This window comes from Zalophus californianus, chromosome 7 (assembly GCF_009762305.2).
Source record: "Zalophus californianus isolate mZalCal1 chromosome 7, mZalCal1.pri.v2, whole genome shotgun sequence".
NCBI lineage: Eukaryota > Metazoa > Chordata > Mammalia > Carnivora > Otariidae > Zalophus > Zalophus californianus.
In genome coordinates, this window is record NC_045601.1 from 45564024 (window position 1) to 45582153 (window position 18130).

The 18130-nt window shown below is 35.8% G+C and overlaps 1 protein-coding gene across 2 annotated transcripts in view; it reads right to left on the reverse strand.

The window, feature by feature from the left end:
* The window catches only part of KPNA5 (karyopherin subunit alpha 5), a 52678-nt gene that overhangs the window by 22969 nt on the left and 11579 nt on the right, over window positions 1-18130 (reverse strand). Inside the window, exons 6-8 of one of the 2 annotated variants that reach the window (XM_027603495.2) lie at window positions 17748-17879; window positions 15560-15648; window positions 675-774 (exon numbers count right to left, since the gene is read on the reverse strand). In XM_027603495.2, the coding sequence (XP_027459296.1) occupies window positions 675-774; window positions 15560-15648; window positions 17748-17879 (321 nt within the window). The remainder of the gene's footprint in view (window positions 1-674; window positions 775-15559; window positions 15649-17747; window positions 17880-18130) is intronic. The other variant, XM_027603497.2, reaches the window with a different exon arrangement.

Below are 18130 nucleotides of genomic sequence, written 5' to 3' on the forward strand. Positions count from 1 at the left end.
AATTTATTATTTTTTGCCCACAGAAACTGTATCACTAAATCCTCACCAGATTTTGAGCTCTTCTTAGTGCTACAAAGTTCCTCTTTCATTCAAAGATACTGAATTCAAAAGAAGTATAATGGTAGCCCAGAAATTTACCTCTATTCTATCTTTTTAACATCTTATTGGTAAGAAAATAGAACTAGATTGGAAACTTATTAATAATCTATTCTTTTAGCAGAATATGAGCAGATGGGGAAAAAGATATTCTAAACAGATAAAAAGTACACTGGGAAAGCACAAGCCACTGTGGACTAATTACTTTTCCAATTTTACAACTAATAGTGGACCTGGATGAATTACCTTAACCTTTTTGGGAGCTTCAATTTCATTTATAGGATATAAATGAGAAGAACAAGACTAGAAGATTTCTAAAGTCAACACTAACATACATAAACATCAAGTGACAATGGTTGCCGAGAGGCAATCATGAGGTAAAGTAAGAGGAGAAGGGAAACTTCCTTTCTATTGTATATCTCTAGACTTTGTATATGTGCAAATATTGTCTAGTCAATAAAGAAAATAATTGCTAAAAAACGGCATAAAGTTCCTTCAATCTCTGAAAGTCTATTATAAGGAGACTTAATTAAAAGTTTATGTATATAGATTCCTTAATTTGTATATTTTACTCATACCTTACTAAAGTTTGGAGGAGGGTTTTTGCCTCTACATAAATTTGAGAGAGCCCATACAGCATTTCTGGTTGTTGTAAGTCTGTTTGAATTTGTTAATAACCTGCCAAAAAAAAAAAAAAAATAGAAAAAAGAAAATTGTCACTTTACATTCATTTCTTCTTTTTAGCTATTTTATTATCATAAAATATAAAAATTCTCAATATATTTTATAACATAGTCAACGTGGTAAAGTAGGAAATGTAATTTAAAAAAATCATTATAAATATATATAAATATATATTTAGCAATTTTATATATATATACATATATATATAAAACACTGCTTTATTTTTAAAATTCTGAATCTATGATCTGAATGGATCCTTAGAAGACATAAAACATATTCAAACGAAAGGGTGTCATGGAAAACTGACTTATCTGCTTCTGTATATTTTTTTTAAACCTTGACAGATTTATTGTTTTAAGTCACAATATAAAGTAACAGATAGTGCAATTTTGAATATGAAATCTTTACACTGGGGCTTTAGAGGAGCAGAAAAGAAAATGCATAAAGTCTTCCCAAAAGTAGCCTCAGCATTACAAATTAAGGACAAATTATCTCAGTTAAAAAAAAGAAAAGATACAAAATACTGGGTTTGATGCTTAAAATTATTTCTATATACTTTAAAAAGAGTATTAGGATTCTGGGAGAGAGAAGAAAAGATGGTGGAGGAGTAGGGGACCCTATTTCAACTGGTCCCCGGAATTGAGCTGGATATCTACCAGACCACTCTGAGCACCCATGAAATCAGCCTGAGATGTAAGAAGATCTGGACCTCCACAAACAGAATATCGCGGGCAGTTGGTTTCGAGGTATGAAGCAGGGAGTCGTAATTCCACAGGAAGATATTGGAGGATAAATGGCAGCGGGAGGGACCCGGGCCGTGGGGATCCTACACCGCCAGTGAGCTACAGCCTCACGCACTGGGGACGGGGCACAGACTGGCAGACCAGTAGCGGCGGAGAAAGGACTTTAGGGCAGCCCGCGGAGCAGAAACCAGGAGCAGCGGGGTCACGCAGGCAAACTGGGAGTGGCTGGTGGTTTTATAAGCACAAAGGGCAGAGACGTACCCCAAGCTGGAGGCAGGACTGGGAGCGCTGCAGAGGGGTGCACAACACAGGACGCTGCAGTTTATAGCAGCACAGACAGAAACAGAGACAGTGTGGCCTAGAGAGCTCACTGAAGAACAGACTGCGGTCTCTCTGCTCTGAGGCAGAGGATTGGAAACGGTCTCTTCTGCTCTGACTCTCAGAAGAGTCGTGGAAAGCCACCAGGGAAAGCCAACAGAGAACAAAAGCCCCAAAAACCTGATTCCCACTGAGCCCATTCCCCGCCACAGGGGGGAGGGCAACTCTGCCCAAACAAGGTTACCTGAGTAACAGCATGGCAGGCCCCTCCCCAAGAAGACAGGCTGGGAAAACAAAAGGCCAGCAACCCTAAGGTCCCTAGAAAACAGGTGCATCTTGCTTGGGTTCTGGTCAATGATTTGGACTCTATACATTCCCTCAACCACCCATCAACAGAATGACTGGGAGGAGGAACCCCCAAAATAGAAAAGATTCAGAGATTATGACTTATGCCCCAGATTTACAAATGGATGCAGATATAACCAAGATGTTGGAGATGGAATTCAGGCTAGCAACTGTGAAGACAATAGCTAGAATGGAGAAATCAATTAACGGCAACACAGAGTCCGTAAGGGCAGAAATGAAAGCTGAGTTGGCAGAACTAAAAAATGCTATCAATGAGATCCAATCCAATTTATATAATCTAACAGCTAGGGTAACTGAGGCAGAAGAACGAATAAGCGACCTGGAAGACAATATAATAGATAAAAAGGGAAAAGAGGAGGCCAGGGAAAAACAACTCAGAATGCATGAAAATAGAATCAGAGAAATAAGTGACACCATGAAGCGTTCCAATGTCAGAATAATTGGAATCCCAGAGGGAGTGGAGAGAGAGGACTAGGAGATGTATTTGAGCAAATTGTAGCTGAGAACTTCCCTAATCTGGGGAATGAAACAAACATTCGCGTCCTAGAGGCAGAGAGGACCCCTCCCAAGATCAAGGAAAACAGGCCAACACCCCAGCATGTAATAGTAAAACTCGCAAATCTTAGAACCAAGGAAACCATCTTAAGGGCAGTTAGGGGGAAGAGATTGCTTACGTACAGAGGGAGGAACATCAGAATAATGTCACACCTATCCACGGAGACCTGGCGAGCCAGAAAGGCCTGACAAGACATATTTAGGGTACTAAATGAGAAAAACATGCAGCCAAGAATACTTTATCCGGCAAGGCTGTCATTTAGAATGGATGGAGAGATGCAGAGCTTCCAAGACCAGGAGAAACTGAAAGAATATGTGACCACTAAGCTGGCCCTGCAAGAAAGATTAAGGGGGGGTTCTATAAAAGGAGAAAGACCCCAAGAGTGATATACAACAGAAATTTACAGGAACAATCTATAAAAACAACGTCTTCACAGGCAACATAAAGACAATTAATTCGTATCTTTTAATAAGCACTCTCAACGTGAATGGCCTAAATGCTCCCATAAAATGGCACAGGGTTGTAGACTGGATAAAAAGACAGGACCCATCCATATGCTGTCTACAAGAGACTCATTTTGAACCTAAAGATACATCCAGACTGAAAGTGAAGGGATGGAGATCCATCTTCCATGCCAGCGGACCTCAAAAGAAAGCTGGGGTAGCAATTCTTATATCAGACAAATTAGATTTTAAACTAAAGTCTGTAGTTAGAGACACAGAAGGACACTATATCATTCTCAAAGGGTCTATCCAACAAGAAGATCTAACAATTGTAAATATCTATGCCCCCAACATGGGAGCAGCCATCTACATAAGCCAACTTAACCAAAATAGTCATATTGATAACAATACGTTAATTGTAGACCTCAATACTCCACTCTCAGCAATGGACAGATCATCTAAGCAAAAACTGAATGGGGAAACAAAAGCTTTGAATGATACACTGGACCAGATGGACCTCAATGATATATACAGAACATTCCACCCTAAAACAACAGAATACTCATTCTTCTCGAGTGCACATGGAACTTTCTCCAGAATAGACCATATACTGGGTCACAAATCAGGTCTCAACCGATACCAAAAGATTGAGATTATTTCCTGCATATTCTCAGACCACAATGCTTTAAAACTGGAACTCAATCACAAGAAAAAATTTGGCAGAAATTCAAACACTTGGAAGCTAAAGGCCACTCTGCTCAAGAATGTTTGGGTCAACCAGGAAATCAAAGAAGAACTTAAACAATTCATGGAAGTCACTGAGAATGAAAACACATTGGTCCAAAACCTATGGGATACTGCAAAGGCGGTCCTAGGGGAAATACATAGCCATCCAAGCCTCACTCAAAAAAATAGAAAAATCCCGAATTCACCAACTAACTCTACACCTTAAAGAACTAGAGAAAAAGCAACAAATGCTGCCTAAGCCATGCATTAGAAGAGAAATAATTAAGATTAGAGCAGAGATCAATGAATTAGAAACCAGAAACACAGTAGATCAGATCAACAAAACTAGAAGTTGGTTCTTTGAAAGAATAAGATTGATAAACCACTGGCCAGACTTATCCAAAAGAAAAGAGAAAGGACCCAAATCAATAAAATTATGATTGAAAGGGGACAGATCACAACTAACACCAAGGAAATTGAAACAATTATTAGAAATTATTATCAACAACTATATGCCAATAAACTGAGCAATCTGGATAAAATGGATGCCTTCCTGGAAACCTATAAGCTGCCAAGACTGAAACAGGAAGAAATTGACAACCTGAATAGGCCAATAACCACTAACGAGATTGAAGCAGTGATCAAAAACCTCCCAAAAAACAAGAGTCCAGGGCCTGTTGGATTCCCTGGGGAATTCTACCAAACATTCAAAGAAATAATACCTATTCTACTGAAGCTGTTTCAAAAAATAGAAACAGAAGGAAAACTTCCAAACTCATTCTATGAGGCCAGCATTACCTTAATCCCCAAACCAGGCAAAGACCCCATCAAAAAGGAGAATTTCAGACTGATAACCGTGATGAATATACATTCCAAAATCCTCAACAAAATCCTAGCCAATAGGATCCAACAATACATTAAAAGGATCATCCACCACGACCAAGTGGGATTAATCCCCGGGATGCAAGGGTGGTTCAACATTCGCAAATCAATCAGTGTGATAGATCACATTAATAAGAGTAGGGAGAAGAACCATATGGTCCTCTCAATTGATGCAGAAAAAGCATTTGACAAAATACAACATCCTTTCCTGATTAAAACTCTTCAGAGTATAGAGATAGAGGGAACATTCCTCAAGTTCATAAAATCCATCTATAAAAAACCCACAGCGAATATCATCCTCAATGGGGAAAAGCTGAGAGCCTTTCCCTTAAGATCAGGAACACGTCAAGGATGCCCACTCTCACCACTATTGTTCAACATAGTACTAGAAGTCCTAGCAACAGCAATCAGACAACAAAAAGAAATAAAAGATATTCAAATTGGCAAAGAAGAGGTCAAACTCTCTCTTTTCACAGACAACATGATACTTTATATGGAAAACCCAAAAGACTCCACCCCCAAATTACTAGAACTCATACAGCAATTCAGTAATGTGGCAGGATACAAAATCAATGCACAGAAATCAGTTGCTTTCTTATACACTAAGAATACAACTGTAGAAAGAGAAATTAGAGAAACAATTCCCTTTACAATAGCACCAAAAACCATTAGATACCTCGAAATAAACCTAACCAAAGAGGTAAAGGATCTATACTCTAGGAACTACAAAACACTCATGAAAGAAATTGAAGAAGACACAAAAAGATGGAAAAACATTCCATACTCATGGATCGGAAGAATAAACATTGTTAAAATATCTATGCTACCCAGAGCAATCTATACCTTTGATGCCATCCCGATCAAAATTCCAATGACATTTTTCAAAGTGCTGGAACAAACAATCCTAAATTTGTATGGAATCAGAAAAGACCCCGAATCACCAAGGAGATGTTGAAAAAGAAAAACAAAACTGGGGGCAGCATCACGTTGCCTGATTTCAAGCTATATTACAAAGCTGTGATCACCAAGACAGCATGGCACTGTCACAAAAACATATAGACCAATGGAACAGAACAGAGGGCCCAGATATGGACCCTCAACTCTATGGTCAAACAATCTTCGACAAAGCAGGAAAAAACATGCAATGGAAAAAAGACAGTCTCTTCAATAAATGGTGCTGGGAAAATTGGACAGCCACATGCAGAAGAATGAAACTCGACCATTCTCTAACACCATACACAAAGATAAACTCAAAATGGATGAAAGACCTCAATGTGAGACAGGAATCCATCAAAATCCTAGAGGAAAACATAGGCAGTGACCTCTTTGACATCGCCCACAGCAACTTCTTTCAAGATACATCTCCAAAAGCTAGTGAAACAAAAGCAAAAATGAACTTTTGGGACTTCATCAAGATAAAAAGCTTCTGCACAGCAAATGAAACAGTCAACAAAACAAAGAGGCAACCCACAGAATGGGAGAAGATATTTGCAAATGACACTACAGATAAAGGGCTGGTATCCAAGACCTATAAAGAACTTCTCAAACTCAACACCCAAAAAACAAATAATCAAGTCAAAAAACAGGCAGAAGATATGAAAAGACACTTCTCTGAAGAAGACATACAAATGGCTAACAGACACATGAAAAAATGTTCATCATTAGCCATCAGGGAAATTCAAATCAAAACCACATTGAGATACCACTTTATACCAGTTAAAATGGCAAAAATGGACAGGGAAAGAAACAACAAATGTTGGAGAGGTTGTGGAGAAAGGGGAACCCTCTTACACTGTTGGTGGGAATGCAAGTTGGTACAGCCACTTTGGAAAACAGTGTAGAGTTTCCTCAAAAATTTAAAAATACAGCTACCCTATGACCCAGCAATTGCACTCTTGGGTATTTACCTCAAAGACACAGATGTAGTGAAAAGAAGGGCCACATGCACCCCAATGTTCATAGCCGCAATGTCTGCAATAGCCAAACTGTGGAAAGAGCCGAGATGCCCTTCAACAGATGAATGGATAAAGAAGATGTGGTCCATATATACAATGGAATATTACTCAGCCATCAGAAAGGATGAATACCCAACTTTTACATCAACATGGATGGGCCTGGAGGAGATTATGCTAAGTGAAATAAGCCAAGCAGAGAAAGTCAATTATCATATGGTTTCACTTATTTGTGGAACATAAGGAATAGCCTGGAGGACATTAGAAGGAAGGGAAAAATGAAGGGGGGGAAATCGGAGGGAGAGATGAACCATGAGAGACTATGGACTCTGAGAAACAAACAGGGTTTTAGAGGGGAGAGGGGAGGGGGGATTGGTTAGCCAGGTGATGGGTATTGAGGACGGCACGTACTGCATGGAGGAGCACTGGGTGTTATATGAAAACAATGGATCGTGGATCACCACATCAAAAACTAATGATGTATGTTGACTAACATTAAACATAATAAAATTAAAAAAAAAGAAAGCATAAAAAAATAAAACAAAAAGAGTATTAGATTACATTTTTTTAACCATGAAAATAATATGTTTCAGGAAGTAAGGAATACAGGGTCAAATTGAATGAAGATCAGCTACTGAGAAGAGATGTTTGTTTTGAACAGACTGCATTTTTGATCTGCAACCTCTTACAAGTATAGAGAAACTAGGTTTTAAAAAAGAAATCCCTATTCTGTAGTAACCTCAGCAAAAATGGTGGAGACAGTAACTCTGGCAGCCTGTCCCCCCCCTAGAAACAACCAAAAAAACTTGTAAACTTTGTCAGAATCAACTTTATCAAAACTCTCAAAGACAGTCAAAAGTTTATAGTAACTGAGAAAACTGTTAACTAGGAAAGGGCTGCAGTGTGGTAGGAGAGATTTCAGGCAGTATAATTTACCCTTGACCTACTCCCTCCCAAGTCTGGCAGCAGTCTTGAAGAAGCAAGCTAGAATTCCCACCGTGAGTTCCTGGTTCCAAAAAGGAGCTAAGGAAACTTGTTTCCAAGGAATTGTGTTTGTTTTGATCTGTGTGGGTGCTGCCGGAAGGATGGATGCAAAGGGCTTTCTTTTGCTTTGTCTTACTGGGAACTCTTTCATTAAGATCAACAGATGAATTCTCATCAAAAACCATGGAAAGGCGCCTGGGTGGCTCAGTTGGTTAAGCACCTGCCTTTGACTCAGGTCATGATCCCTGGGTCCTGGGATTGAGTCCCATGTCAGGCTCCTTACTCAGCAGGGAGCCTGCTTCTCTCTCTCCCTCTGCCCCTCCCCCTGCTGGTGCTCTCACTCTCACTCTCTCTCTCCCTCTGCCTAATAAATAAATCAGATCTATAAAAAAATTTTTGAAAAGAAACCATGGAGAACAGAAGGCAACGAGATTATATTTAAACTGCTAAAAGAAAAAGCTGTCACTTAAGAAATTCTATATCCTGCAAAACTATCCTTCAAAATATCAAAAAGAAAGTAAAAGATTCCCAGAACAACAAAGGCGGAAAAACTCAACACCAGTAGATCTGCTTTACAAGAACAACTAAAAGGAGTCCTTTAGGCTGAAGTGAAAGGACAATAAACAATAACTCAAAACCAGAAGAAAAAATAAAGAACACTGTTAAAAATAACGATATTTGATAAATATAAAAGGTGGTAATTTTGATTTGTAATTTTTCTTTTTTTCTGTGATTTAAAAGACAAATACATAAAGCAATAATTATAAATCTATCTTAATTGGCATGCACCATATAATGTTATTTTTGACAACAACTTAAAAGAGGTAGGACAGAGATGTACAGGAGCAGAGTTTTTTCAAAATATTGCAACTAAATTGGTATTAATTCAAACAAGATTACTGTAAGTTTTAGATGTTAACTGTACTCGCTGGACTAATCATTAATAACTAAAAAATATAGAGAAAAGGAAATGAGAAGGGAATAAATACCATATCTTACTCCAAAAAAATCAAACACAAAAGAAGATAATAAGGAATTAAGAAACAAAAAGGATATAAAACATACAGAAAACAACAAAATGGCAAAAGTCCTTCCTTGCAGTGCCTGGGTGGCTCAGTCAGTTAAGCGGCTGCCTTCAGCTCCAGTCATGATCCCAGGGTCCTGGGATTGAGCCCCACATCAGGCTCCCTGCTCAGTGGGGTGCCTGCTTCTCCCTCTCCCTCTACCTGCAGCTCTGCCTACTTGTGCTCTCTATCTCTGTCAAATAAATAAATAAAATCTTAAAAAAAAAAGTCCTTCCTAGTATTTATACTGAATGTAAATGGATCAAATTCTTGACTTAAAAGGCAGTGACCAGCACAATACATTTTTTAAAAACCCCAAGATAAACTAACAACAATCTATGAGCCACCTATAATGCACTCTACAAGATACTCACTTTACTTTTTTTTTAAAGATTTATTTATTTTACAGAGAGGGAGAGAGTGTGTGCAAAAGCAGGGGAGGGACAGAGGGAAAGGGAAAGAATCTCAAGCAGACTTCCTGCTGAGCATGGAGACCCATATGGGGCTCAATCTCACAACCCATGAGATCATGACCTGAGCTGAAACCAGTAGTCAGATGCTTAACCAACTGAGCCACCCAGGCGCCCCTACAAGATACTCACTTTAGATTTGAAGATAAATAGGCTCAAAGTGAAAGAATGGAAAAAGATATTCCATGCAAATAGTAACTCAAAGAGAGCCAGGGTAGTATAAGACAAATACACTTCAAGTCAAAAATTATTTTAAAAGACAAAGAGGGACATTATATATTGATAAAAAAAAGTTAACCCATCACAAAGCTCTAACACTCATAAACTTAGAAGACGTAACAACACAGCAAAATATACAAAACAAAAATTGACAGACCTGAGGGGAGAAATACACAGTTGTACAATCATAGTTAGAAACTTCAATAAACTGTTTTCAGTGATGGACAGAACACCTAGATAGAAGATCAGTAAGAGAAAAAGAGGACTTCAAGAACATTATAAACCAACTAAATATAAAAGACACCCTACACAACATTCAACTCAGTAACGGCAGAATACATATTCTTCTCAAGTGCACATTAAACATTCTCCAGGATATACCTATCATAGAGCAAATCTGATATATTTTAAAAGACTGAAATCACACAAAGTATCCTCTCTGACCACTGTGAAACTAAAAATCACTAATATTAAGAAAAACTGGAAAATTCACAAATATGTGGAAATTTAAAAAACATACTCTTAAACAACCAATGGGTAAAAACAAAAAAACAAAACAAAAAAATGAGGAAATTAGAAAATATTTTAAAATAAATGAAAATGAAAACAAACATACTTAAACTTAATGGGATACAGTGAAAGCAATGCTCAGAGAAAAATTTATAGCTGTAAATACCTACATTTAAGAAAGAAGATCTCAAATCAACAGCCTAAATGTCCATCTGAAGAAACTACAGAAATTAGAGCAAACTAAACCCAAAGCTAGCAGAAGGAAGAAAATAATAAAGAGCAGAAGAATAAATGAAATAAAGAGTAGAAAAACACTAGAGAAAATGACTAACCTAGAAGTTGATTCTAGGGGGAAAAAAAAAAATCAACAAAATTAACACCTTTACTTAGACTGACAAAGGAAAAAAGACTCAAACTTAAGAAATGGAAGTGGGGAGGGGCAGGCGCCTGGGTGACTCGGTTGAGGGTCTGACTCTTGATTTTGGCTTGGGTCATGATTGCAGGGTCATGGGATTAAGCCCTACATTGGGCTGTGCACTCAGTCTGCTTGTCCCTCTCCCTCTGTTACCCCCTCCCCACCCCCAGAATAAGCACAGGTACACACATGCGTTCTCTCTCTCTCTCACTCTGAAATAAATAAATAAAATCTAAAAAAAAAAAAAGAAAGTGAATTACTACTGATTTTCCAGAAATAAGAATACAAGTATAAAAGAATACTATGAGCAATAGTAATCCAACAAATTGAATAGCCCAGAAGAAATGAACAATTAGAAACACATAAACTACCAAACTGATTCAAGAAGACACAGAAAATCTGAATAGGCCTACGACAATTAAAGATATTGATCAGTAATCAAAAACTTCACAATAAAGAAGAGTCCAGCACAAGATGGCTTCACTGGTAAATTCTACAAAACATGAGAAAAAATGAATCTTTCTCAAACTCTCCCAAGAGATAGAAGAGAACACTTCCTCACCTGTTTTATGAGCCAGCATTACCCTAATACCAAAGCCAAAGACATCACAAGTACAGACCAGTATTTCTAAAAAATACGCATGCAAAAATCTTTAACAGAATCTAGGGAAATTTAATCCAGCAACATATTAAAAGGGTTATATACTATGACCTAATGGAATTTACCCCAGGAAGACAAAGATAGCTCAATGTACAAATAATAAATAATATAATACACATTAAAAGAATGAAGGGAAAAAACAAACAAACATGCGATCCTGTCAACTGATGCAGAAAAAGCATTTAACAGAACCCAACACTCTTTCATAATATCAACAAACTAGGAATAGGTGCAAACTACCTCAACATGATAAAGAACATTTATGAAAAACCTGCAGCTAACAACATATTCAATGGTGAGAGTGAAAGCTTTTACTCAAGATCAGAAACAAGATGAAGATACCTGCTTTTGCCCTGTTATGCAACACTGAACTAGAAGCTCTAGTCAGAGCAATTAGGCAAGAAAAAGAAATAAAGGCATCCAAACTAGAAAGCAATAACTGAAACTGTTACTATTCACAGATGACATGATCTTATATAGAGAAAATCCACAACAAAACCCCATTAGTGCTAATAAATGAATTCAACAAAGGTGCAAGCTACAAGATTAAAACACAAAAACCAACTATATGGCTATACACTATCAATGAACAAGTCAAAAAAAATTTCATCTAAAATAGCATCAAAAGAATAAAACACTTAGGAATAAGTTTAACCAATTCTGTACTCTGAAAACTAATTCATATGGAATTGCAAGGAGCCCTGAATAGCTAAAACAATCTTTTTTAAAAAAAAAAAACAACATTTATTTGAGGGGTGCCTGGGTAGCTCAGTAGTTAAGTGTCTGCCTGAGGCTCAAGTCATGATCCCAGGGTCCTGGGATCAAGCCCAGCATCCGGCTCCCTGCTCAGAGGGAAGCCTGCTTCTCCCTCTCCCACTCCCCTTGCTTGTGTTCCCTCTCTTGCTGGCTCTGTCTCTGTCAACTAAATAAATAAAAATCTTAAAAAAAAAAAATTTATTTATTTGAGAGAAAGAAAGAGAGAGCGAGCATACATGAGCAGGGGGAGGGGCAGAAGGAGTGGGTGAGGAAGACAGAGGGTGAGAGAGAATCTCAAGCAGACTCCCACTGAGCACGGAGCCCAATGCGGGGCTTAATCACAACCCATGAGATCATGACCTGAGCTGAAATCAAGAGTCAGACACTTAAGTGACTGAGCCACCCAGGCACCCCAATAGCTAAAACAATCTTGACCAAAAAAATAAAACTGAAGGACTCACACGTTCTGATTTCAAAATTTACCACAAAGTTACTGTAAGTAATCAAAACAATATTGTGCCAATGAGGAAAGAATACTCTCTTCAACAAATTATGCTGTGATAAGCAAATGCCCTCGTATCATTTAAAAAAATTAACCCAAAATGCATCAAAGATGCAAAGACTATAAGACTTTTTGAAGAAAACATAAGAGCAAATATTCATGACCTTAGATTTGGCAATGGTTTCTCACATACAACACCAAAAGCATAAGCAACAAAAGGAAAAAAATATATAAATTGGATTTCATCAAAATTAAAAACTTTTGTGACTGAATGGACACTATCAAGAGTGAAGACAGCCCAGAAAATGCAAAAAAAAAAAATTGTAAATCATTACCCTGATAAGAATGTATTCAGAATATATGAAGAATTCTTACAACACAGCAACAAAAAACAAGTAACTGAATTAAAAATTATTCAAAAGACTTAATAGATATTTCTCCAAAGAAGATATAGATATAGCCAACAAACCCATGAAAAGATGTTCAATGCAAATCAAAGCAAAATGAGATACCACCTCACACCTACAAGGGTGGCTTAAATCAGAATAACATAACAAGTGCTGATGAGAATGTGGAAAAACTGAAACTCTCATACATTGCTGGTGGGAATGTAAAATGGTGCTGCTGCTATGGAAAATAGTTTGGTGGTTCCTAAAAAGTTAAAGATAGAAATGCATACAACCCAGCAATTCTTTTCATAGGTATATACCTAAAAAGAATTAAAAAGTACTGTTCAAACAAAATCTTGTACTTGAATGTTCAGAGGAATACTATTTAATCAAGAGGTGGAAAATAAATGACCATCAACTGATGACTGGGTGAACAGAATGTTATTCAGCCATAAAAATAATGAAGTACTTATACATGTTATAATATGGATGAACTTTGAAAACAATACACTAAGTGAAAGAAGCCAGATACAAAAGGTCACATAATGTATGATTCCATTGATATGAAATATCCAGAATAGGCAAATCCACTGATAGCAGATTAGTGGTTTCCAAGAGCTGGGGCTAGGAGGAAATGGGACATGCCATCTTAATAGGTATTGGGGTTTCTGTTGGAGTGTTAAAAGTTCTGGAACTAGATAGTGGTGATAGGTACAAAACACTGTTTAATGCCAGTGAACTGTACATTTTAAAATAGTTAAAATGATAAATTTTATGTTATGTATATTTTACCATATACAAAAAAAATCTGTTCTACAGGTTTTCCTATACTCTTTGAAGTCTCCTAAAACCATAACTCATTTAGAAATAAAATAATTACATTGACTTTCTATATCAGGGGTTGAGAAACTTTTTCAGTAAATATTTTAGACTTTGCAGGCCTTTCTCTGTAGCAACTATTCAACTCTACTTATGTAGCAAGAAAGCAACCGTAGACATTAAGTGAGCAAATGGGAGTGATTGTGTTCCAATAAAACTTAATTTACAAAACAGGAAGCAGGCCAGATTTGGCCTGAGGACTGTAGTTGGCCAAGCTGTGTTGTATACTGTTCTTTATCTGTATTAATGAGGTTATTATATAAATTAAAGTCAAATTAAATTAAAAAACAAATGTGTCAGTATATGAAATCGACAGTAAAAGATTTACATTTGCTGAGAGATTTACATTTACTGCAGTTATATTTACTGAGAATCCAATGAAGTAGAATAAAACAAATTAAAACTCACTCAAACAGAATTGATAAAACCATACATTAATGGAAGTTTTACATTTACTTAAGCAATAACTAAAATGTGAATTTCAATGTGAACAACAGATAATCCATAATCTTAATAAAAGCCAATAACTTTCTTCCTTTTGCCCAACTAAAGTGAGAGCATCTGGTAGCTAAGTTGACATAATTTCTTTTTTACTACTTTTCTCAATTTGTTAATGAAACTTTTAAGTTTTCTAACTTTTTAAGCCTACTCATTTTCTGAAATTTATTATATTTATAACTAGCATGACATAGCTGAGTACTTTTTTCTCCATTAGAGCTTTATTTTTTAGTTTGGTTTCTTTGGTCATGATTAAAACTCCTTAGAACATTTAAAGGAATTAGAACTAATAAATGCTTACTATTTCAGAAACCATTACTAACTTGAGATATTAACAAATAAGAAAATGAGACAGAGAGCAAAAGTAAAAAGAAACAAAGTGCTCAGTTAATCTATGAACCATATAATCAGGCCAGAAAAATCTCAAATTGAAAATTTAAGAGATACTTTTAATAGTATGAATTTCAAAATAACTCTGATATTGAACTCTAAATCAGTATTTTCTTTTACAGCTCAGCTAAATTTTCAAATACTTTGGAACATTAACTTTGAATAAGCCCAAAGTTAATGACATTATAGCAAGTGGTTCAGTGGCCTGCACATAGTTAAGTATTTAATGTTAGTTGAGTGAAATGCTGTGAAATCACTTGCTCCATGGAAAGTTACTCTCTCTGGAAGAATAAAATATCTTCTGCAAACTCGTAACTAAAAATTTATTCTTCCTTTCAATTCTTCAGCTTGAAGAGAATGGCTAATAGTGTAGAAATGATAAAATTTTCCTTTTAACCATCTCCTCAATTAGTTTTTTCTTTTTCACTACTTGCCAGTGGCATCTAGTCTAAAAAAAAAGATCCTCTTAGTGAATGATAACAAAGATGAATAAAGGAAATCTACCTTTCAAATAATTTTACGTATTTTCCGTAAAGGTCCTTACATTATAGGGTAACTGTTTTTTTAAAAAGTGTGTAATGTATTCGAAAAAGAAACTACTAGATAAATATTTAATTCTAATTCCAAAAGAAAAATGTCTTATGATCTTTGTTCTCTGAACATTTCAACATCAAATACAAAAACCTGATATCCTAAATATATCATCTGTTCATGTACTAAAGATTCCCTTCTTTAGCAGAACTTAAATTTTTATTCTTCTAAAAACTACTACATATTCTTATTTTGTAGAATTATTATTTCAGCACACTAAGCATCAAGTACACAATAAACACTGTTATGTATGGCTTAAGAAAATATAAAAAACAAACGATAAAACTGGAATTTTTTTTGTTTGCTTTACCTACTTTTAAGCTATTGCTCTTGCAGATACAGCTAAACATACCCCAAATTTAAAAGCACTACTGAAGAACATAATTGTGTATGTAGAATTATAGTGTAGAATATATAGTTTTCTTCTCCAAAACTATCACAATTTAATTGTGATAAAGTACTTACTCTAAAAGAGGTGGAAGTATTTCACAATTCAAAACAAAATCTCTGCATTCTGCATTGTCACCAGCAATATTACCAAGTGCCCAAACAGCCTTAGAAAAATGAGAAAAAAATATTCTGTTACAATATCTTAAATAAGATGCTCTCTCTTAAGAATGAGATTTTAGTACAAAATGAACAAAGTAACAGTTTTCAAGATGTTAAAAAAAATGCTAGTAGGACAGTAAAGAAAGTTTAAAAGTACCATTTACTAGTATTTTTAACCAACTGAAGGATAGGGCATTAAAACTTTTTCAATACATACTAGTGAAATGTTTATTCTGTTCAACAAAGAGATAGTCTGTCTACTCCAAATCTACACAGAGAGACAAAAATATCAATTTAGTGAATTTTGCAATTACCTATTCTAGAGGTTTGCTCCTATGCCAAGTAATCCACTCACTGGGAAGGGACTCATTTGTAACAGAAGGGAAGGAGAAACAAAATATAGAAAAGTGAAGTAAAGCTACTACGAGAATTAGCTTGGATTGATCTCTGAAAATAAGTTTAGAATTAGTCCAGGTTCATGATAATTTTTTAAATAATTTAGGTAAAATATCGAATTATTCACTTATTTAATTTCAATTAAAATGACAAATTATGCAAATTATCATTTCATTATATTCTTGCTTCAAATTTTTCAAGTAAGTGCAAAAGTAGACATAAGTTACTTTTTCAACTGGGAAAATTTTAACATTTAAAACATGAGTTAATAGGGGCGCCTGGGTGGCTCAGTCAGTTCATTTGGCTTAGGTCATGATCTCAGGGTCCTGGGATCGAGCCCCGCATCAGGCTCCCTGCTCAGTGCAGAGCCTGCTTCTCCCTCTCCCTATGCCTGCCTCTCTGCCTACTTTGCTCACTCTCTCTCTGTTGAATAAATAAATAAAATCTTAAAAAAAAAGTTAATATTTTTAACATATTTTTACTCTAGGCCTAAGTTTATTTTCTATTTTTTAAGAAAAATCTTTTACAAGACAGGCGCCTTAACCAACTAAGCCACAGAGCCACCTTAAGAAAAGTCTTTTTAAGTAATGACATTTTTCACCCTGTGAAGTCTAACATTCTGTTGGTGGGGAAATTAGTATGTATAACTTCTTTGGAGGTCAACTTTGAAATACATAATAAGAACGTGAAAAATTTTTCTTTTACCAGGGTTAAAGTCACTTTTCCTAATGAAATAATCAAGACACACATACAGACTGATAATGATGTTCATCATAATATTAATAAGCTAGAAATAACTCTAATATATAATGGAGGAATAGATAATAAATTATGGTTCATACCTGACTAGATAATGAGTAATCAGTAAAATTTCCTTGGAAGAATAAATAATGCCATTAGAAAAGGCTCCCAATATCAATTAAGTGGGGGGAAAAAACTCCGTGTGTATATATATAAAACTAAAACAGATGAATATATATATATAAAATATATATAAAACTAAACAGATGAATGGAATGGTAGATCAAGAGATCAATTTGCCATAAAAACAGTTCAAAACAAAAATACCAAAACATTTTATTTTATTTCATTGGTACAAAGTATATGTGATTACATTTTCCCTATTAGAATTTATAATGTCTATTTAAAAACAGTTCCATTGAAGATAATATGATATTTTAAAAAGAAACAACAAGAGCTCCTGGGTGGCTCAGTTGGTTAGGCGACTGCCTTCGGCTCAGGTCATGATCCTGGAGTCCCAGGATCGAGTCCCGCATCGGGCTCCCTGCTCAGCAGGGAGTCTGCTTCTCCCTCTGACCCTCCCCCTTTCATGCGCTCTCTCTCTTTCTCTCAAATAAATAAAATCTTTAAAAAAAAAAAAAGAAACAAAATAATCTGTGCCCATGCAAAGAATAAGGAGTCAGACAAGCCCAGGTTTAAAACTTGGTTCAGCCATTCACTGTGACTTTGGGTAAATTACTAACTTTCTGAGTCTCAGTATGGTCTTTTATACACGAGAATAGTAATTTCTGATACCTGAGATCACGCTTACAGTGAACCCAGGATTATGCCTGAGATAGCTCATTCTGGCTTCCTTCTAATTTGACACTGAAGAGAAATTATTATATTTTAACAAATGCAATGCACATTCAACTCTCAAGAGAACATTAAAATCTAGTAAATATAACCATTCAAATTAGAAACATACCTGCTCTTGCACATCTTCATGCTCTGAATTAAGAAGTTTGATAAAAATTGGAACAGCCCCAGTTTCAATCACTACCTTGGTATGCAGAAAAGTTCCAGACGCTATATTAGTTAATGCCCATGCAGCTTCAAACTAAGGAAAAACAGAAGTAGAATAAATGAAAGCACCAAAGAATTGTCAGAAAGAAAGGAAAGAAGGGAGGGAGTAAAGAGTTAGCTGGACAAGCCTGAAAGACGGATTTATGATTAATAAGATTAATCAGATTTCATAAATAAAACCCCTTAGTTTTAAAAAAGGACTCAATTTGGAAAAATAAAAACTGAGAAGAATATAATGAAAATTTTCAAAATCATGAACAATAAATGAACATTGAAATTATATTT